Here is a 23,846-nt window from a genome sequence, read left to right on the forward strand (position 1 = left end):
GCCTGGAGAAGGTTAAGAAGTGATATGATGATAACCTTGTTTAAATATTTGAAGGGATGTCATATTAAGGAGGGAGCAAGCTTGTTTTCTGCTGCTCCAGAGAACAGGACCCGGAACAGTGGATGCAAGCTACAGGAAAAGAGATTCCAGCTCAACATTAGGAGGAACGTCCTGACAGTAACGGCTGTTTGACAGTGAAAAATGCTTTCTCAGAGGGTGGTGGAGTCTCCTTCTTTAGAGGTCTTTAAACAGAAGCCGGACGGCCATCTGTCAGGGATGCTTTGATTGAGAGTTCCTGCATGGCAGAGGGTTGGACTGGATGACCCTGTGGAAGACCATCCTAGTATTCTATTTTTTAAAATATTTAAACTTTATTGAAAAATGACAAAAAAAAATATATTCATCAAATACAATCAAGTTAAAACCATAAAGACATCACGAAAAGAGAGAAAAAGAAAATCTATATATCCATAAAGCTTACATACTACCACTCAACACTACTCGCTTATAACCTACCATCATTATAAATCTACTTATTCCTTTCCAAGTTTTCTTATTTCAGACATTCACTCTTCCATATCTTCCTTCCTACCTACCAGCTTTGTCTCTAATTTGTCAATATGTGGCTATCTTATCTTTGAAATACAAAGATTTAATTTCTTTATCCAAATCTAACTTGATGATTTTATCTATATTATCTTTCAGATCCACCTTAAAGTAGAAGGACTTGGAGTTTATATTGAATAAAATTTAATAACTGCTGTTTTACCCCATTCTGCATCAAAGAACTTGATTACCTTCCTCCATTGGTACAGCACTTTTGTGTCAAGATCATTTCTCAAAGTTACAACTTGTAACTTGAGGTGTTAAACTAAACTAGACTGGAGTCTTAATCCGAATCTGGATTTTCAGTAGCTCCCATTTTTGCTTCCTTATACCTCCTTTCGGCCCTTTCCCCCTTTGCCTTTTATCCTTTATATTTAGCATTTTTCTATCTTCGTTTAAATTCTGTTTCTCAAGATGTCAGCAAAGAAAGTTACATTTCAGTTACCAAATACTACTCAGCAAAGACTTTCAAGCGAATCAGTGGCTAAAACAGCTGAACCAAATGAAACAATGATGGAAGAAATTAGAAGAATGCTACAAGAAACAAACGCTGAAATCCAGAGATCTAGAGAAGAAATAAAATTAGAATTCAAGAAGGAACTGAGAGGGGTATCATCTAGATTGGATAAAATTGATGGTGATATAAATCTAATTAATGGGAAAGTTGAGAAATTGGAAGAAGATGTGAAGAAAATAGAACAGAAGGTGGAAACTCTGAGTAAGGACCAACAGGAGGATCATGAGGCAATCTTAAGACTACAGATGAAACAAAGAGAAAATTCCTTGAGACTACGTGGTCTCCCTGAATGAAAAAGTGAAATTTTGGCTAAATTTATTAATGAATCAGAAACTCTTTTCCATTGGGAAATAAATTGAATTCACAGGGTAGAGTCCCACATAGCAAAAACCAAGAATCTCTCAAGAGACGTGGTAATTCATTTTGTCCGAAAACAAATCAAAGAGTTAATTCTTCAACAAAGTTATAAATCAAAACTACTAACTGAGGGCAAAGAGATCAGAGTCATGAGAGAGATTCCTGGGGGCATTTTGAAGAAAAGGAAGGAGTACAGTTTCCTGATAGAACAGTTGAAATCTTGGGGAATCACTTATAGATGGGAAGAAATTGAAGGCGTGTCAATAAATTGGAAGAAAAGAAAAGTAAGACTGAATTCGATCGAAATGTCAAGACATTTTTTAATTGAATTGAATAATAACCTGGAGAAGACGAATAAGGATGAAGCAGGTGGAGAGAGTGGAGAGGCGAGGGAGGAGGACAGATCAAGAGGGGGGAACAGATATAAGAAAAAGAAAAGTCAGAGAAGAACTATTAAGAATTAATATTACTTTTAGTTAAATTGAATTGTATGACTTTGTGGCTATCTCTTCTTCTACTAAGGTGAGATCGAGTTGGACCGACTTAATATAAACTACATAGTCTCAATAAAATTATATTGAGAGAAGTACTGCTGAACCTTTCTTATTTGAGTCAATCAAAGGTAATAGAATGAAGATATTTTCATGGATTAAACTCACCACAGAAAAGGAAAAGAGTGTTCCTGCTATTAGAAAAAAATAATTTGGGCATTGTTTGTTTGCAGGAATCACACATAAAACTGAAAGATACTAGACTAATCAAAAATAGTAAATTAGGTAAGGAATTTATTAGTTCAATAAATAAAAGTAAAAAAGGAGTGATCACCTACGTACGAGATTATCTAGAACCTAAAGAGATCTTTAAAGATGAAAATGGGCATTATTTAGGCATAGAGGTAGATTGGAATGGGAAAAAGATTCTAATTGTAAACATTTATGGCCCACAAGAAAATAAGAGTGCCTTTTATAATAAAGTGCAGAGGAAAATCTCAGAATTTGAATATGAACACATGATAATAGCAGGAGACTTCAACGGTGTTATAGAACCCAAGCTAGATAGAATCTCATAAAATAAAAAAATAGAGAAAATCAAGGTAAACTGCTCAGGAGTTTCTTTCAATTACTAGACAATTTTTCATTGACGGAAGTCTGGAGACAACTTTATAACGAGGAGAAAGTTTATACATTTTTTTCTGAGAGACATGAATCCCTATCAAGGATTGATTTATTTTTGACATCAAAATGGTTGATTAAATAAATCAGAGGAATGGAAGTATTAAATAGAGAAATCTCTGATCACAATCCCTTATTATTAAATTTGAAGGAACCAGTTAAAAAGCTTAAATGGAAATTAAATGACGACCTTCTTACAAATAAAGATGTAATAAATAAAGGGAAGGAAATTATTAAATTCTTCTTTAAAGAGAATGCGAACAAAGGAACCAAATTATCAATGGTGTGGGATGAAGGGAAGGCAGTGTTAAGAGGTTTTTTTACACAACAAAATATAATATATCAGAGACAAAAAAGATTGACTCTTCTAAGTACTACATTGAGAGATAAAGAAGAAGAGTTAAAGAAACATCCCCAAAGCAAAAAAGTGCAGCAAGAAATTAAAATGCTACAAAAGCAGTTAGAAATAGAAGCTACTACTGAACTAGAAAAGAAATTGAAAGCAACAAAACAGAAGAATTTTGAGCAGGCAAATAAATCAGGAAAATGGTTAGCCCATAAATTAAGAAAGGAACAAGAGAAAAAAATAATAAATAAAATTTAAAAAGGGAAACAGGTGGTTACACAACAAAAAGATATAGAGGAAGTTTTTGTGGAATTCTATGAAAAACTATATAAGAAACAAGAAATAGAAAAAACAAAAATTACCGAATACCTGTCCAATAATGATATAGAAACTCTCTCCCAAGCGCAACAAGAAAACTTGAACCAATTGATAACCAAGAACGAGATAAGGGAAGCAATAAATCACATTAAGATGAGGAAAGCCCTGGGGAATGATGGTTTAAATGCGTTGTTTTATAAGACATTTGCGGAGGAATTGATAGACCCCTTACAACAGGTGATGAATGAGGCATTAAAAGGAAATCTACCAGATTCGTGGAAGGAAGCCGAAATTATTTTAATCCAGAAAGAAGGGAAAGATATACAGGACCCATCAAATTACAGACCGATTTCACTCCTCAACAATGATTATAAGATTTTTACAACTATCCTATCCAAGAGATTTAAAAAATTGTCTAAAAGAGACAATAGACAAAGATCAAAGAGGCTTTTTGCCTAATCGGTATATGAGGGAAAATATAAGAATTGTACTTGATATTCTGGAATATTATGAACACCATAATGACAAAAAATTAGGAATGCTTTTTATAGATCTAGAAAATGCCTTCGATTCAGTGAATTGGGATACATTAGTGGAACTATTAGGGAAAATAAAAGCTGGGGGAAATTTTATAAATTGGATCAGGAAAATTTACAATAATCAGAAAGCTCAAATCAGGATTAATGGGGAAAGAACAAAATTTATCAAAATTCAAAGAGGAACTAGGCAGGGTTGCCCACTTTCACCCTTGCTATTCCTGTTGATTATGGAACTCTTAATAAAGGAAGTAAAGACAAATGATAATTTAAGAGGGGCAAGGATTAAAAAACACAATTACAAAATTAGAGCATTTGCCGATGATGCGGTTTTAATAATAGAAGACCCCCAAGAAAATGTGATAGATATTTTTGGAGCGATATCAGGATGTAAAATTAATAAAGACAAATCTGTTATTATAACAAAAAAATTACAAAAGAGTGAAGAGAAAGAGTTAGAAGAAAAAGTGGGAATGAGAATTGTGAAGAAAACTAAATACTTGGGAGTTCAAATTACAAAAAAATCGGTGGAACTATTTGAAAATAATTATAAGCCCTTATGGGCAAAGATAAGGAAAGATTTAATGAATTGCAACAGACTAAATTTATCTATAATGGAAAGAGTGTCAGTAATAAAAATGAATGTTTTGCTGAGGATATTGTTTTTATTCCAAATGATCCCTATAATAACCACAGTTAAATATTTAAAGAATGGCACAATTTATTTGGAGGGGAAGAAAACGAAGAGTGAAATTAAAAACTTTACAGGATGCAAGAGATAGAGGGGGATTAGGCCTTCCAAACTTGAAATTATACTTTGAAGCCTGAGGTTTAGTATGGATAAAAGAATGGGTTACTTTATCTGATGAAAGTTTGTTAGATCTGGAAGGAGATGGTACAAATTGGGGGTGGCATGCTCATTTGGCATATGATAAAGATTAACAAAATAAAAACGTTTTTAATCACTGTACTGTAGTGGTTTACACATGCAATAACATTACATTTAAAATCACCCTCTTGAGCTACCAGCTTTGGAACCTCTTCTTGATGAGAAAAAGTGAGTGAAAATACTAACCTACCAAGTGTCATAGGAACGTATTGTAGACTATTCCTGTTGCACTTACGCCCTGAAAAGAAATAAAAGTAGTTACATCCCTAAAGACTAATAAATGACCAGGCATCCCCAATACATCAGAATAAACAGTCAAACTAACATATTTATGAGGCCATTGCTATGTTCTGTTTGGAATGACTAAAGTATTTAAAGTGACTAATCGAAAATAACAGGAAACACTGTCATGCCTTTATATAGAAAATATTCTTGATTGTATTTTAAAATCCCTTTCTGGTAGATCTTGCTTTCAGCAGACTTGTGTCCTTTTGGACGGCAACAATGCATTTGTTACTTCTATGGTAGCAAAATTTGGTTTAGCTGCTAACAAGATTAGAATTAACTTTCTTGATCGGAATGACGGCTAGATCCATTCTAGTTTTATGGTTTTATTATTTTATCATTTATGATGTATTATTGGTTTTTTGTTGATGGATCTCTTTTACTAACTTTACCATGTTGTTTTTGGTTATTTTTATGCTTTGGTGTTTTAACATTGTTTTTGTATTTACTGTTTGGATATATTTTATATTGTGGCGGCTTTTAGCTTTTAACAATAAACTTCTATTCTATTCTATTCTTACTCACTTTAGATGGCAAATTTGTCTGTATAGCAAAAGGGAGGGAGACTGATACTGTATTTAACTGTAAGATGTGAGCTTAGCTCAACCAGCAGCTGCCTCAGTTATTCTTCTCCACCCTTTAGAGACATACAAGAAGCCAAGCAGAACAATTTTTCCACATGTGTACTTCTCTTTAGGTTTGTAAAGGATCCATGTGATGGTGCAGAAGAAAATGTAAATTTTGCTTCATTATTATGCTTGTGTGTGTTTTTTTTAATTATTGTTTTGTATAAGCAGTGTTAAGTCCACATCCTTTTGTATGACCAAGATGGAGACTAGCCAACATTCAGTCACAAAACTCCTACTCATTAAGAAATCTAGAATTAAGAGTAGAATAATGTATTTGATGGGCCTGACTAAAACATTATATAGTACTTAACAGGGTTTCACATTCTGCAAATACCCTGCTTTTATTTATTCATTCATTTATTTTGTTTTTGAGGTGGTTGTTCAGGGAAGAAAAAGATATAACTTGGTGTGGGAGGGTTGAGCTAGCTTTTACTAGCTAAGGTTGACATCGGTGGTGGGCTCATTTTAATTTTTTTAAAATTATATATATATATTTATATATACTATTGAATTGTTGTGTTCTTTCAAATCATTTATGACTTATGGTGACCCTAAGGGGATCCTGTCATGTACAGTGTTCCTATTATATTACTTTTAATAATAGTCAGTAGCCTTAAGTGTAAGGAAGAGGCAGAAAAGATGAAATAAACAAAACTTTACAACACAATTTGTTCATTGTGCTCAAATGGCAAAGGGTGGGTCAGAGACGAAGAATTCTTGGCTGTCTTTTATATGTGGAACTCCTTTTTTTTCCCTTGGAGTTTTCCCAGTATCTTTGTCTAAATGTTTTCTGCATGTAGTGCAAATCTCTTCTGTTGGAGCTGACTGCTAAACTATCAAGGGCATCTTCATCATCAACAACAGCATTAATGATTTACAGTATGCAAAATTAAAAGCTTCTAGGATAGTTTGCAAATTTTAAGTACAGCAGAGCTCTAATATCGAAAGATTTGTTTTTGGCACATACTGCTCTTTGGAAAAATGTCACAGACATTTTTTAATGTATGTTGGCAAGGCTTTCATTTATAAAATTAGGAGGTGAGACAACCATCCACAATCCCAGATTTGATGGGGTTAAGTCATATGTCTTTTGAGACAGACACCAGAGTGATGAGATGCATATGACAGATCTTGTAGTTGTTTTGTGACATTCTTGACTTACGGCGATCCTAAGGCAAACCTATCATGGGGTTTTCTTGTCAAAATTTGTTCAGAGGTAGTTTGCCATTGCCTTCCCATGAGGCTGAGAGCATGCTACTTGGTCAAGTTCCCTCAGTGGGCTTCAAGGCCAAGCTGGGAATTGAACCCTGGTCTCCAGAATTGTAGTTCTTCCAGGGGGAAGAAGCAGCTGCTGGTTCTACTGCTGCTTGGACCTCTGCCTTCCAAGTGCCTTCTAAGAAGCAGAGCCCTCTCTTCAGTTCATCTGGTGCCATCTGGCCATGGAGGGAGAGAATGGCCCAGCTCCATCAGGCCTGGCCTGAGCTAAGAAGAAGAGCCCTCCCTTCAGTCCATCTGCCTTGGTCCAGGCCTCAGAGAGAGAGAAGAACTGCTGGACCTGTTCCTCTTCCCCACCACCATTCCCTTCTCCTTTTGTGTCGTGTCTTTTTAGATTGTAAGCCTGAGGACAGGCAACCGTCTAATTAAAATAATAATTGTAAGCTGCTCTGAAAGCCTTTAGGCCTGAAGGGCAGGGTATAAATACGTCAATAAATAAGTAAATAAATAAATAACAGCCCAAGACTCAAACCAGTATGCTGCACTGACTTGCTAATATCTCTTTAATAGTGGTTTAAATTATGGAGTTTTGTTGTTGTTGTTGTTGTTGTTGTTGTGTCTTCAAGTTGTTCCCAATTTATTGGCAAACTTTATGCAACCCTATTGTGGTTTTCTTGGCAAGATTTGATCAGAGGGGGGTTGCCTTTGTCTTCCTTTGAGGCTGACAGAATGTGACTTGCCCAAGGTCCCGAGTGGGTTTCATGGTCAAGCAGGGGTTTGAACCATGGTCTCCAAAGTTGTAGTCCCGTTCTCAAACAACGACACCATGCTGTCTCTCATGGAGGTCTCGTTGCTAACTGCTCTCGAATCAATTCTGACTCATGGTGACTTTGTGAATGAGACATCGTCAAGCCCCTCTGTTCTCCACTACTCTGCTTAGGTACTGTAGATTCAGGCACATGACTTCCCGAACTGAATCTATTCATCTGGCATGCAGTCTTCCTCTCTTTCTACTACTCTCTACTTTTCCTAACATTATTGTCTTTTACAATGAGTTATGCCTTCTCATGATGTGGCCAAAGTATGTCAGCCTCAATTTGATCATTTTGGCTTCCAGGGAGATTTCTGGTTCGATCTGTTCATCTTTTTGACTGTCTGAGGTATCCTCAGCACTCTTCTCCAGCACCACATCTCAAATGAGTTGATTCTCTTCTTATCTACTTTCTTCACTGTCCAGTTCTCACACCCAAACATGGCGACGGCTGTATTGAAAAGGTGTCTGCAATGAATAGGTTGTTGGCCTCAAAAATTCTATCAGATGGGCTCCTGCTTCATTTCTTATATGTAGGCTGAATCTTCCTACTGTTTTTGATTCTTCTTTGCTGCCATAGATTGCCAAGAAGATCAGCATTTCCTAATCCTCCCTTTCCTAGGTAGAGGTTGTTGCCTTTTGTGGCACTTGGCACATGATCTCATGAATTCCACAACTCATCATCAGAGAGTCTTAAATGATGCATAAGTTACCTCAAGAAAAGTCAGTGGTTTGACAGCATGTAAGGTCACTTGCCTTTGTAGCAGAGGATACCTCTAAAAATGCATTAATACAGTATGTATATATTAATGTGTTTTGGGAGTGAATCATAGCCTGAGAAAGTAACTTATACTTTTTTATTTCAACTCCCAGAATTCCTCAACCAACTTGTCTACTAATTATCATGGGATTTTGGAAGCTGTAGTTCAAAAGTAAAATTCTCAAGATCTGAGTCAGTCTTGGCTCAATTTAAGTCTTGCATAGCTTGCAAATTTCTATTTGCACTGTAAAGAAAACAGCGACAACCCTGAAACTCTATTCAATAGGGCTAGGAATGATAAATGAATTGCTTTTATTATGTTCTTGAGTACAAGCCTGGAGTATATATTGCTGCCATAAATGGCAAACAATCTTTGGATAGCAATCATATGGACTTCATTACTCAAATAGAAGTCTTTTGCTTCTGTCTTCCCTTTTGTCAATTAGCTTACTAAACCCACATTTAAACAAGCAAGTCTGACCACAAAACGAAATAAAGCATTTCACAACCAGTAACAACAGTGTAGCTCTATACAGTGTAAGCTTCTTAAATTGGATTAATCTATACATATGACTACATTATAAGCAGGTTTCCAGTAAAATCTCTTCAGTTTGGATATTTTGTTTTATATCCAAAGGAAAACAGCAGTCCCTCTTCTTTGCCAAGATATGTTCTGAAGTTATGTGAAAAGATTAATCAGGCACACAGAAAGGTAAAAACAAAAGTACTGCCTTCTACTCTCCCTCTTGTATAATAAATCAGTTAGCTTTTAGGTTGCTACTGCTTGACTCTTCATTATGTTTGCTGCAAAAGGCTAATACAACTGTCTCCTTAGAAATTGTTATATATCTTCCCTTTTCCTATATAATGTACAGTACAGAGAAACCCTACTTAAGTCTGCAGGAAGTAACCCTACTTGAGTTTAGTGGAACGTAGTCCCAGTTAAATTATATTCATTTATAGCCTTAGAAATGTAAAAATTTGTTTCAAAGACTTAAGTTCCCAGAATTCCCAAGCATTGAGCCCAGGCAGTTAATGTGGTCTCAAAACTGGATTATTTCTGCAGTGTGTTTTGGACCAAAGAGTATTTCCCATATAACACAGCATAATAAACATGTAACATAATAAGCTATACAGAACTGTATTGGGCTGCATTTAATGTTTTCATAAAAGAACTTTAATTAGAGTTTACTAGTGAGGTGGCCAAATTTACAGACAGTGCCAAATTATTCAGCCCCATAATGTCCTCAAATCCAGTTCTATATATGATCAAGGAAGACAGAATCTCTTTTGACTGTTCCCAGACTGTCTGTCCTGGCTTTGTTAGCTCAAGAAGTGTCCCATCAATTTCACATATGTGAATGTTTAAGATCTGTAACTCTGTGTAGTTAGTTCATCTCAGTTCAGCATCCTTTAGAATGAGAAATTAGCGCCAGGCTCACAATCACTGGTTGTTGTTCTGAAAGCTAATGTTTCCCATACTTAAAAAAACCCTGCTCTGTAATTTAGGATAATGGTCTTGGTATGTGAAAACCAAAAATCTACAATCAAGTCTGTAATTTCTTTCATGAATATATAATTGCAGTGTAGCAAAATCTGCAGCTGTTTGACTTATTTGACAATGAGTTCGTTACCCACTACCTGTACCTGGTATATTTGGAGCACTGGTGGTAACCGTGCTTCAACGGAAGGTTTAGTTGACCATCACTTCCATAGAGAAATGAATAAATAACAATATATTAGGCCAATTGAGCTGTTGCTTCTTTATTGAGGGGAACACAGGTTTTTTTAATCCATGGATTCAACTGTCCACTTGATGGATGGATGGAAAATATTGTGTGTGTGCATGTATTCCAAAAGCAAATCTTGATTTTGCCATTTTTAAGGGACACAATTTTACTATCCTATTGTACACAATGGTCCTGGAACCAAACCCCAGTGGATACAAAGACCCACTATACTGGCATTTCTACTTAAAGAGCATTAAAACTGTATTTTACCATGAAAAACCAGTGTCCTCTACCATGAGAGGACCATGACCAGTTTTTAAAAACTATGGCCTGTTACAGACTGCCGAAATAAAGCTGCTTCAGGTCTCTTTGGAGGTATGCTGTTTAAATGATGCATGCATCCTAAGAATCTGGAAGCTGCACCAAAGCTGCACTTCAGTGCTTAGGAATGGAGTGTAGCTTTGGCGCGACCTCTGGATTCTTAGGACCCATGCATCATTTAAATAGCATACCTCCAAAGAGACCCGAAGCAGCTTTATTTTGGCAGTCTGTAACAGGCCAATGTTTTACAGAAAAAAACCCTCAAGGCGATACAGTTCATGAAACAGAAGTAATTCAGGCATGGTACACACTGACCTTTTGCACCGTACTGGCACTGATTCTAGGGTTAGGGACTGCATGGCAACTGCATGGTCCCTAACCCTAGCATGGCACAGCGGTGTAACAATGGCGCCATCCCATGTACATGGGCACCACCATTGTGACATAAGCGCCGCATGGTGTCTGCATGGCACAGTGCAGCGCTTATGTCACAAGTGCGCCATTGGTGCACTTGTAATGTCCTTGCGGTGCCGAATAAAGAAGACGGTTTTTCTGGGTTCTTTTTTCTCTGCAGTAATGGTGCACCAATTGGGGGCTGCGCTGTCCCTGCGGAGGAAACTAGGCCGCTGGCAAGCTGCTGTTCCTCAGCGGTCTGTCCCAGGCCTCAGTTTGACACCACTTTAACTGCCAAAGCTCAATGCTATAGAATTCCAAGATTTGTAGTTTGTTGTGGCACTAGAGCTCTCTGACAGAAAAGGTTAAATGTTTCACAAAACTACAATTCCCAGAATTCCACAGCATTGAGCCATGGCAATTGAAGTGGTGTCAAACTGGATTATTTCTGCAGTGAGGAAGCAGTCAAAATTTACAAATTAACTAACACCATTGTAAAACAGTCCCATAATGGATATCATTGGGTATCCAGAGTTAATGTCTATTTCAATCAAATGCATTATTCCATATACAACCATGAATTATTGGTGCTTGTTGTGGCTCTGTTAATACAAAAAATAAACACAAGCCAAGTTTCTGTACTTATGTGTACATAATTCAATTTTTTTACTCTTTGTGTTAATTTTTCTGATAGAGCTAAATCTCATATTTTTGCATACCATGAGGTGATGAGGCTCAGTGTATTTCCTGATTTCCAAGTGCCCTGCTATTAACTGTCTATTCCAGCAGATAATAGCAGAATTTTTTATTAATGTGATATGTGGTAATTGAATATTGAACAGTGCTAAGTCTGACACACAGTGAATCTGCTGGCTGATAGTATTACATATTTTTTTAAAAGATTTTCCTCCAAAATGTTGAGACAACTCTACAGTCTTTAAACATTGCTTTGGCAGGTGGAATTTATGGGTGGCAGGTTGTAGCTCTCTCTCAATAGTGTTAAGAGTTGCATATTCCAGACAAGGTATGGGTCTGAAGTGACTATTCTTGTTTTGGAGATATTTGGACTTCAGTTGGAATCAATGGCAACCTTGATTCAAGAAGCAAGGTAGGTCCAAGGCTTTGAAGTCCTTGGTGTTTGACTTTTCTAATCCATGTGTTACCTTCTCCATTTATTTTTAAGTTCTCCATAAATGGAAATGACCAGATAGATAGAAGTGGGAGACAGTATATGTATCATTTTGTTACTGACATCTCTCTTTCCCAAGGTGGAGATGGCTTTACCAGGGCTCTCTTTTTAAGGATCAAGAATAATGCTTCTGGGAAGGATGTAGAAGCTGGTGTAAGATGCTTGCATTAGTAATTGTCTGGCAGCAACAGTAAGTAATAACTGTGGTTAGAGACTTTGTTGTTCCTTCCCATAAAAGCCCATTCATACCTGAGAGATGGCATCTGCCTTCATGCTCAATCAAACAGTGCTGTCTTCAGTGCCTCCCAGTGCAATCACTTGGGATACTGACTGGAGGCTAATACTGGAATTCTTGGGTAACCTTGGCTTGATGCTGTGACAGCAGGCCATTTGCTCTATTGATAGCACACCTACTTCTCTTGAGCATATCAGGGAAGTAGCAAAAGAAATTGGGATACAGTACTAAGGAAAGAGGATACCTGTACTAGCTGCTGCTATTTCCTTAGATATACTAAATATACCTTTAGAGAAAAACTGGACTACTTGGTTCTGACATGTAGAATGAAAAGAATCCAAATGTTCTTTCTATCCCAAAGGGTAAAAGTCTGAAGTTTTTATAAGCAATTAAGTGTTTTTTTAAAAATAGTGTTGGTGTTCAATCTTATAAACAGAGTTGGAAGAGACCACAAGGATCATCCTGTCTAACCACCTGCCATTCAGGAAGACATAATCAAAGTATTCCCAACAAATGGCCATCCATTCTCAATTTAAAACCTTCAAAGGAGATACCATCACACTCCAAAGGGTATAGAGTAGTGTTGGTACAGGAAATAACACTCTGTGTATATGCTTGTATATAAGAAAAGTCACATGCCACCCATAAAGAGCATAACAAATTGCCCACAAAAATGCTGGATGTATGAAAAGAGAAATTACAAACACAAGCAAACTCCCAGACTTTAAAGATGACAAGAGTAAGTCCACCCCTTCCTTAATTCTCTGAATTCTGGCAGTCTTAATCCTCTCAAAGACAACCGTGCCTGCAAATTTAAGACAATTTTGATTTTTAAAAAGGTGGTATTTGTCAATTTTCCTGTTGTAGTCAAGGAAGAAAATATCAGGTTTGGGAAACAACAGAAGGCAGTTTAAAGATGTATTTTTGCCTCTCTTTGATAAATTCTTGACTCTCCTTGAAGTTCAAAAACAAGCCCATAAGGACCATGCTTATCCCTTACTAGAGTTGTGCCACATAGGGGTCTCAACAGCATCCGTTTTCCCCAGCTTTAATGCAACTTACTTCAGAACGTCCTGTTTTGGTTTTTGCATGGGACAGAGCAAAGGAAGTATATTGGAACACTGATCCTTACTATGAACGTTCATTCTGATTTGGCACACGTGGGTTCTTATTAAATGAACTTATTCTTTTGATGATTTTTATGATGGTGATATTTGGCATACTAGTTCTTTCACGACAAAGCTATGAATGCTAGAAAACAAGAGATAAAAGAGAAATCAGAGATTCTTTCCCATCAAAGGGAATGGCAGCAACTGAGGTGTGACAGGAGTCCTAGCAGGTGAAATGGGCCCTATCAGCTGGTTTCTGCACCCAACTCTGTCAGTGGGAATTATTCATTTTTTGAAGTTGAAGGCTTTCATGGCCGGCATCCATAGTTTTTTTGTGGGATTTTTGGGCTATGTGGCCAGGAAGAAACTCTTCTAGAACATGGCCACATAGCCCAAAAAAATCTACAAAAAACCTATGTATTTTTTTATTTCTAACTCACCTTTTCCCCCAACAAAACATCAGAGATTTGGGTTGTGGGGAAAGACATTTTCTTCAAGGGTGGTGCTTTGCACATGAGGACAGCAGTGATAGAGGGGGTGAGGCTATGTGCTCCCATGTACAAAACAGCATGTTAATATTTGAACAGAACAAATGAAATAAAGAGCTAGCAAGTACTGAGGTTTGATTCTGTCTGCTGTGAAGAGACCGTCACGAATGGGATGTATAATGGTGTGTAAAAGTTGTAGAGCTAGACCAGAAGGATACTTTCCATATTTCAGAGGGTGGGAGTGTTAGTAGAGAAGGTAACAAGAGATAGTGGATCCAGTGGAGACAAGTTATGCTTATGAGAGATACTGGTGTTTATCAGACGAGCTCTTAAAGAGGTACTATTCCAGTGTGACTCCTCTAGCTGCCTCCTGTTGCATGCTGGGATTGGCAGTTTTAAGGAGGGGTATTTAGAATTCTCAGGCAGAGAAGTTCAGCTCCTTAAAATTGCCAATCCCAGCATGCAACAGGAGGCAGCTAGAGGAGTCACACTGGAATAGTACCTCTTTAAGAGCATAGTGTGATAAACATCACTGTGTCTTGTATGTGGTAAAAACAAACAACCTCTGCAGGCTTTCAAATGCCTGATTATACAGGCCTTTCTTCCAAACAAAGAGCAAATTTGTCAGAATCACTGGGTCCCACATATGTAAATTGAACTGATTTGGTTATAGAACTGGGTTGTTATTTAAAGTGAGGAAAATGGAGTAGAACTGCAGGACCCAACCATTATCCTGAACATCATCATCTTAAGAGGCACTGTGAGGAGTTAACTCATTCATAGAGGTCGAATCAAACCTAACATTACTGTAACTTTATACAATATATTTTAGTTCCCTCTCTTTTCTATCCATTTTACTAAGGAAAATATTAAGTGGGAGTGGAGATTCCTTAGCTCTCCAGATCTTGCTGAAATGCAATTCCAGCATTCCTCACACTGGCTATGTTGGCTAGGGCTGCTGGGACTTATAGCCTAACATCTGAAGGGCCCCATGGAAACCAAGGTTTTTTTTCCTCATCTGATTTACATGTGGTTGATACTGGCTCAGAAGCATGTCATACCTACATATGCAGTCCCAAAGCATAACTGAATACACTAACTAAACTGACTATCAAAATATTTCTGAACCCAATTCAGTGTGCTGGATTTAATCTGCAAAACCTTAAAAAATTCATTCCAGGTTATCAACAGACCATGTTAATTGATATGCTTGTATGTTATAATCTGCCCCATCACTCTCTTGAGTGTCCACTGTCAAGATCCATCAGGATCATGGCAACCTACAAGAAATACCTTCGATCTCAGTGACACAATACTGGATCGATGTTCACACTACGGTTTACATGCCCAAAACTCTTTGTGGCATTTAAACCCTGGTTGACATTCACACATGCACTGGATTCAAAATGGAGGTGTATCTACTTCCAGAAACAATATTGCAAGATCTGGATCCTTTCGGTAGTGTACTCACACTTCCGAAGATCTGGAGCAATCCAGACCTTTGCAAAAGAAGCAGTAAGGGACCCAATGTCAAATACACCAGGTTAAGTGGGGTTCTCCATGGTCCCCCCACAAACGGCACTGAGTGAACATCGCAGAAATAACCTGGTTCCACACCAGGTATTTCTTGGACTTTGGAATGCTTTGTTCCCAGTGCCACATTAGCAGGAGGAGGGGGCTGCGTACATAAATATCCCTCCATAGTGCAACACAACAAAAATGAACAATATAGAAAATGCAGCACTTTGACTAACATCATTTTATAATTTTCCCCCTCCTAATATGATTTTTTAAAAATATCTTTGCCTGATGAAGAAGCCAGTGGAGCTTTGAAAGCTTGCATCATATATTTTGTGTATTTTGGATGTTATTATACTTCGCTATATAGCCATTATGGTTATTCTTCAATAAGTTTTCTCAGTGGTGGCCCAACAAATAATTTTTATTGTGCCTTGCCCCTTCTATAGTAGTGTCAACTGTGACTTGGAAGATTTACTTTTAATATGAGATTGTAATTTATTTGTGTATTGGTGGGCACCTGCTTAATGTATCATTCATGTTGTTTAATCTAGCAGTTTGGAATCTTTTCTCATGATTGCAGGTTCTTTGTGAAGATGTACCAAAAAACTATAAATACAATTGTCCCTTCTTATCTGCAGGGGATTTGTTCTGGACCCTCCAACAGATAACAAAAAATGTGGGATCTCAAGTACCATTCTTTCGTATGGCTGTGTGATCTTGATAGGTCCCCCTTAGTCAGAAACAACCTGAAGGCACACAGCAACCCCGCTTCCCTCCCCTCCTTCCTTAGCAAGGAGAACCAGTGATAGCCTCCCTGAGGAGGCGAGGTTGGAATGTTGCCACGATCACTGGGTCTCCTTGCTGAGGAGTCCGTCTGACCCTCTGCCAGCTTCAACCTCATGGAAAAGGAAGGAGGCAGAGACGCTTGGGATGGTTCCCTGCCTCTCTTGTGAGCCCTCCGACTATCTTCCAGCTCTACCTGACCTGGCTTCTCTCCCCTCAGCCAGTCACGGTGGAGTGCCCACTTTGGCTGTCAAAGTCAAGGCAGTTCTACTCCCTCCTGGGCTTGTCACTGCTCTTCCTCCTCTTCCTTGGTAGAGGAAAGAGAGGGAAGAGAAGAAAAAGGTTGCCCTGAGGAGGGCAAGGAGGGTGGCTGTGGCAGCTCCCGCTCTTGATAGTTCTTCCCATGCTATGGAATTCTGAGAAATGTAGTTCATGTGCATCCATTTAACACAACAGGGCTTGCCATACAAGGAAGCTCAAATTTGTGGATGACAAACCCATGGATAAGAAGGGCCTACTGTCTGTATCTAAAGAATACTTTTTGACAAATTGAGGAAGGCTGTTAAGGAAAATGAATTAATTCTTATTTGGGCCTATTCTAGGCATGTGTGATCTACTTTCTCTTTTACTAGACTCTTGGGATGCTCTAATTGGAGTCTCCTACTACCATTGACAGCTAGTATGTAAAATATGAATTTTCTCTCATGGTTCATGGTACAGTTGGCCCTTCGTATCAGTGGGGGCTCTATTCTGCCTCCCCCCATGCCAAATACCATAAGATCTCAAGTTCCATTCTTCTCAATGGCAATGCAAGGTGCGCATGACTGCATTGGTATGGCTGCTATTGAGCAGAATGGGGCAGAACTATCCATAGCTGTGCCAATCCGTGGATGGCAAGCCCACAGATATGAAGAGCCAACTGTACACACATCCTTGTCTTCAGTTTTCCTCATTATTCACTACAGTTTCAACTGTAAGGACTTTACATTTGGACACAAGTTGCTTTTAAATTAACATTTATATTGTATATTTTTACTTGGTAGATATAAAGCAGTTTACAATGGAATATTCTACATAATAATATATTCCAAAAGAGAATTTATCACACTCAGCAATATAAATTAATAATGCTATATTGCACTACAAACTCTTTTAGTATTGCAATATTTTTATTGCAAAATTTGAAACTTTTCATAAATAAAATGTGTTTTTATACTTCCACATGTTGAAGTCTAATAAATGCAGTTCAAAAATAAAAAAGTATACAAAATTAAGCTGCCTGTTGCTGCTAACAAGAATATTTCTGTATCAGTATAAAAGTATTAACGATAGTAACAACCTGAACCTTCTTTCTGCAATTACATATTTAAATATATAGTTACTTTTAAACAAATCTAATTATTCTATGTTTTCTTTTTTCGAGATGTTCCATTAACGTCTGATGTGACAGTTATTGTTTGCTGCTGTTTTTTCATGGGAGAAGATGAGATCCATTCTTCTGAACTACAAAAAAAAAATACAGAAGTCATTTTAAAAAAATGAAAGTAATTGAAATGTCACCACTTTTCTTTTTGCTATATACTAAACGTTCTGTTTACTACAATTCAAAACAGCATTAATGATCCCTATAAACAAAGACAATTTTGAAAATTAAGTAGAAGTAAAAAAATTGTTTGAAGATCATGGATCAAATCAAACCCATCTTCTTGAAAGTAGGAGGGAATAAACCAGGATTAAATTATGTAAGATTACATTCACACGCCAAAACAAGCACTTCAGATGGAATTTATTTGCCAGTCAAAGTTGGGTAACTAATTACCATTATGTTTATTGAGAGGGAAACTCAATATGGTCAGTGGGGGCTAACTCCAATGTACGGTTCTACTTTGTAGAACAACTACAGCAGTACAACTTTAATGTAATATTTTATGTCAGGAACTGACATATGCAACATTAAATAGACAGAAAAATCTTGCACTGGTGTAACAAAATTTCTGTATGAGTGGAAATCTTACCCTGCTCTTTAAGGTTAGACTCATTAGAACAATAAAGAAAACCAGCTACTGTACTACTGAGTGAAAGTTATGGACTATCCCACTGGACGCCTACAAAGGGGTGGTTAAGAAAAGTTGGAAGTTACACATCAGCTTATGCTGATAAGGTGCCATCTTGTATCAAATGGTGCTTGCCCCTTTTGTATAGGATCAGCATGTTTAAGAATGTTTCTCAGGTGTAACAATCTACCCTCTATTCCATCATCTCATACACACATTGAGACTCCTCAAATTTGCCTGTCTAGCTGTCGTTGTATATGGAATAGGCTGGGAACCCCATTGTACATGGCACCTTTTCCCATGAATCAGAGGTGGGGAAGTTTTGGGGTTATTTTTTTAAACCCCAGGGTGCTTTAAGGGAGCTTAAATTCACTCCCTGTGATCCTGAAAAGTAAACTGCCATTTGAAAGGAAAAATAAAACAAATCCAAACACATCTATTTTTATAGCAGATTTTCTGTTTGAAGGGGATAATCTTGCTATATGAAGGTAGGCAAACTCACCTCTTGGGACCCCTAAATGCAGTCTCACAAGCCCTCCAGAAGTATCCCAAAACCCTCAGACTGTCCCCCTCCATTTTAACTGCTTTTCCAGGGTTATTTTAGGGCAGTGATGGTGAACCTATGGCACGCATGCCAGAGGTGGCACTCAGAGCCCCCTCTGTGGGCACATGTGCTGTCGCCCCAGGACAGAGTTTGACAGAGTTTGTTACTAGAAAGCCAGAGGGACATAGCACTTTGCAATAAATAAGTGGGTTTTGGGTTGCACTTTGGGCACTTGGCTTCTAAAAGGTTCACCATCACTGTTTTAGTGCATCTCCCCCCCCCCCCCCCCCCAAAAAAAAAAAACCAGGGGAAAGACTACCAAGCCACTTGGTAAATGCACCTGTTTGATTCTCCTAACCTTCCACTGTCCTAATTCCACCCCCCAAAAAAACCCAAAATAAAATGGCAACAAAAGTGATGAAATGTCACTTCCAATATACCAAAATGAGCTGGTGTAGTCTGGTGGGGTGGTGAATGACTCTTCCTCTTCCACAATTGTCCACCCTTACTCTAGAATGTAACTACTACCCTTGGAGATTTCCAGAGTAGAAAAAAAAGTGATGGAGGCTCAATACCTACAAAAATGGTCTTGGGAGGACAGTGTGTCCCAAAGGCTAGTCTGTTTGGCCTTCTGAGAATGTGGCACAAGAGGTGAGATGCTGGGAATTAAGTTGGTGGAGGCCTTAACTTGAACAACCCACTATTTTAATAAATTAGAATAGGTAGAATGCTAAAAAACTTGAAGCCATTTGCGCATTGATCAAAATCTTGCTGTTTACCATATATCAAGAAATACTACATGCAGATCATTATAGCCAATATTTACCTTGATAGTCTATAAGGATGTACATAAATATTAATATGAAAGGAATGCATTTCAAAACAAGAATAAAATTTTTCTACTTAGTATGTATATGAAAAACAAACCTATATAATCGTTTTGTTCCTTCTCTCCGCATTCTTTTTGGTGGACTTGGACAGTCAGTTAAATCTTGCTCTTCTTGAAGAAATGAAGATGTTGTGCATCGACCTGATGAAGTCATCCCTATAAGGATCATGAAAATAATATTTTAAACACTACTCATTTAAAAAAAAAAAGCCATTTCTCTTTTTGCTGAAAAGATCCTGTGTGTGTTTGAGGAATTGGCCAGAGACAATGTACATCACAAAAAGCACCTTTTCTGGGACCAAACCTGTTCCACCATTGGTAGCAGCTACATTGCAAGTTAGCAACAATCTACGTACTTCTATTCAGGGATGAACAGTGGGTGTGCCACGATGGAAACAACAAATGTACTTTGGATTTTACCCTCACATCTCCCATAGCTGCTTAAAGTTAAACAGCAGGTTTTCCAATGCTGGATGCTAGTTTGGCAATGTTCCTGTTCAACTGAAGTCAGCTGTAAAAGGAGTGAGAGTTAAATCCAGAGCAAATTCACTAGCCATCCCTGTTTTTGTTTGTCCTACTCAGTTCCCAGTAGCTCATACTACTCCCTGTTAACATTTCCTAGCAGTATGTATTGAGAGGCCTTAGCATCTGCCCATTTTCTGATGGAGTGGTTCTCTGCTCATCTCTCAAAATTTTTGTATAAGGGCAGGGGGACACTATCATATGTAAGGTCTTTTTTCTGTCTTGCCCACCATTTAATCTCATGATGTCTGTATGTGAGTAATCCACTTGAGAAATACTGGTAGTGCTAGTCAGAACAAAGTATTTACTGAAGATCATGAATCAAAATATATTGGAGAACATTTATTGTTTGGAAAAACAAATACTTTTTTGGAGCACAAGTAACTAGATTGTGAGCTCATTACTTTACTAAACAAACATATCAGTTTTCTTAATGTCATCAGCTAGATTTATGCATGGATCCAGAATTGCAGAGAACAAAACTCTACAGACAGAAATTGTGTGTGTGTGTTTGTGTGTAAATGATCCCACCTCCTTTTTTCATCCTACGTGCTCCTCAAAGTCTGTTCCAGAGGGCTGGTGATCATTCTGAAATGGCACTGAACACTGGGATGGGAGATGCAGAATGAAAGAGAAACTGACAAATATTGCAACATATCCCCTACCACTTTTGCATGTAAGACATATCTGTTAGTGACCTAGGAGCTCTGCTGGATCTAACAGATATAGAAACAATTTTAATGTTTGTGTTTTCAAGCTGACATACTATATTTCAAATAATATGTTTTGCTAAAATGCCTAATCAGGCAGTAAATAGCTGGGTGGAGGTTGTGAAAAGGGAACATTGGTTCTTACCTATGAGATATTTCTTTTCAGTGATGGAGACAGAAACACTGTAGTAAAGAAGATTCCCTTCATTGCTCTAGTAGTCAGGAAACAAACTTAGTGGGATGCACAACTACGGGGAGCAACCCACTACAATCTCTCAGTCCATGGTATAGCCAAGGATACAAAACAAAAAGAGCACTCAAGGCCAAACTTAAGTTTAAAAGATAGACACTCCCAAAAACTTAAACTAAAAAGTAACTAATTTACAATTACCCTTTCAGAGCCAAAGGAAACAGCCTCCTCAGTTCTGGGTGGGGATGATGTTTCTGCCTCTTTTGCTGAAAAGAAACATCTCACAGGTAAGAACCAATGTTCTTTTTACCAGTGGTAGAGGGGGAAATATCATATCATGGGACATACCAAAGTGAGGCATATCACTTACCGTACCCGACTATAAGTCAAGAAATTTATGCCCCAAAATTGACCCTAAAATCCTGGGTCGACTTATATACAGGCCAATACACTAATACTGGTTAGAACAGTTCTGAAACAAGCACCGCTGTGACCCCCCTTCTTTGTGCCACAAGGCAGGAGGTTTATATGTGTATGTGTGTGAAAAAGTTTCCCAGTCTGATTTGAAAGCTTCTCTTCTCATCAAAGAAAAACAACTATTAGCTCCACTTCTGTCCCTTCCCAGTTTGATATGAAATCCTTCTCTTCCCATTAAAGCAACTCCCCTTTTCCCAGTCCACTCTGAAAGCCTTCTCTTCCCATCAAAGAAAGACCCCTTTTAGCTCCACTTTGTTTCCTCCCCAACCTGATATTAAAATCTCTCCTCCAGCATCTGGGAAGTGGTGTTTGATGGTTGAGAGAGGTACAGGGATGAGAAGGAGGGACGAAAATTGTGTTTTCCCCTTTCCATCCTTTGTTATAGCCTCCTAAGTTTTACCCTTAACTTATCTACACATTATATCAATATCCAGGATTTTGACCCTGAAACTTTCCCTCAACTTATATGTTAGGTCGACTTGTACACACATGTATACAGTATATGGGAACTACAGATTATAATACGCATCTTCTGAAGGAAGACTCTTCTGATTCAAAGGCATTCAAGCAGTAGAGACATATAAATGTGGAAGACGACCATGATGCAGCCCTACATATATGAGTGTTTGTTGCTAGTGCGGCAGAAGTAGCTGCACCATGAGTGGGGTAAGGGACAAGTGTTCTTAACAGTAATATCCCAGCCTTGTTGTAGCATGTTCCAAGGTGTGCCATGATTTTTCTAATTCCCTTTTTGTATTAGGAGAAAAGGATGGTAAAATTATTTCTTGAGCTGTTTGAGATATCATGCTGTCTGATCTATCTCTGTCATGTTGAACCTTTTTTGTGTTTATTTCTACCTTTATGTGATCTGCTTTTAGAGAGATTAAACTTTAAGATAAAGCAAAGGAATGAGCCAAAAAAGAACAAATAAATAAAAACACAGTCTACATGGAACCAAGGCAGGAACCAAACTAAAGAATTGTGGGAGTTGCTGCCCCTGGCAGTGGCTCCTTCAAAGTCTGTTTCCTGCCTACTGGAGTAATGAGGAGAATCAACACATAATAGGATGTTTCTCCCTCCATCACTGAAAAAGAGCAATGCATTTTGAAGAATGGTTCTACTACAAATTTCTAAACATGATATAGTAGCCCACTGCTTTAAGTTAACTGTATTAGCTTAAATCCAACTGCTAGTCCTGATGAAAAGAGACCCCTTCAATCAATGGGGTTTACATAAGGACTGACTTACTTTTCCACAACTGATTCAATAGGTTTACTCTAGCTGAAATTAATTAAATCAGATCTAGGGCATTCAGATTTATTAACTCTTTATTTCCATGAGATGAAAATAATATGCCATATACCTAATTCCTGCTCTATTAACTTGAGATCCCTCTCTTGGTCAGCAAGCTCTTGTTTCTTTGTTTGCATTTCTGGCGTTTTTACTAATTTTTCTTGATCTTCAAGTTCTGCCTTTACTTTATGAAGTCTGATAACAGCTGTATGGTATTGCTGAAGGAGATCTAAAAGGTAAATAAACAGATCGAACATTAAAATAAAAGGCACAAACACTTTTGCTCTAAAACAAACAAAACAACAATAACAAATAATAGTAAATAAGTTAAATGGTGTTATTTAAAATATTATTATTGAAGACTACTTCAAGTGTAGACAAATAGTTGTTTGCATCTAAGATGGCCAGAATAGAGCCCATGAGCACTATGACAGCCCAGGCACCTGCACAGATGCTGAGGTCTTCCCATGTATATGTATATCTGTGCATGTGACCTGGCTTGAATGCTGTCTTCTAGCTAGTTTGTCACTTCGTTTTATTTCTCCCAAAATGTCTTAGGTTCACACATGATCTGCTCTAAAAGAAAGAAAGAGGGAGAATGCTTGGCAAGTTTTGAGTACTGGGGATGATAGCAAGGAGACACTTGGGGTAATACCATATACAGGTATTTCTTTTTGGGAGTGGGATATACAGGTTTATCCTGTATGTGAGTATGCTTTGCCTGCATATTCCTGTCTCTTTGGAGTGTGTGTTTGCGTGCTTCTGTATGTCTTTGTACTTTTTTGTGCTGAAAGAGTCCAGTATGTGATTTTGGTATTTGAGTTCAATCCCAAACTCTGTTTTCAGTTTCTTGAACATGTTATTTGTCCTTTGTGACTGGCAGGTTCCTACAAAAGGTATTTTGTTGTTAGCACTTTTCCTGCTTCATGACAGCCATTTTGTGATGGTGCCCACAAA

At 37.8% G+C, this 23,846-nt stretch overlaps 1 protein-coding gene across 1 annotated transcript in view; it reads right to left on the reverse strand.

Annotated features, from left to right (window-relative positions):
* Nucleotides 1-17,358: 17,358 nt before the first annotated feature.
* LOC121917327 (structural maintenance of chromosomes flexible hinge domain-containing protein 1-like) overlaps nucleotides 17,359-23,846 on the reverse strand; it is a 138,814-nt gene continuing 132,326 nt past the window's right edge. The window contains exons 46-48 of the mRNA XM_042443215.1: nucleotides 22,960-23,118; nucleotides 19,736-19,853; nucleotides 17,359-17,713 (exon numbers count right to left, since the gene is read on the reverse strand). Of these exons, the coding sequence (XP_042299149.1) occupies nucleotides 17,614-17,713; nucleotides 19,736-19,853; nucleotides 22,960-23,118 (377 nt within the window). The 3' untranslated portion in view covers nucleotides 17,359-17,613. The remainder of the gene's footprint in view (nucleotides 17,714-19,735; nucleotides 19,854-22,959; nucleotides 23,119-23,846) is intronic.

Source organism: Sceloporus undulatus, unplaced genomic scaffold (assembly GCF_019175285.1).
Source record: "Sceloporus undulatus isolate JIND9_A2432 ecotype Alabama unplaced genomic scaffold, SceUnd_v1.1 scaffold_15, whole genome shotgun sequence".
Classification (NCBI taxonomy): Eukaryota; Metazoa; Chordata; class Lepidosauria; order Squamata; family Phrynosomatidae; genus Sceloporus; species Sceloporus undulatus.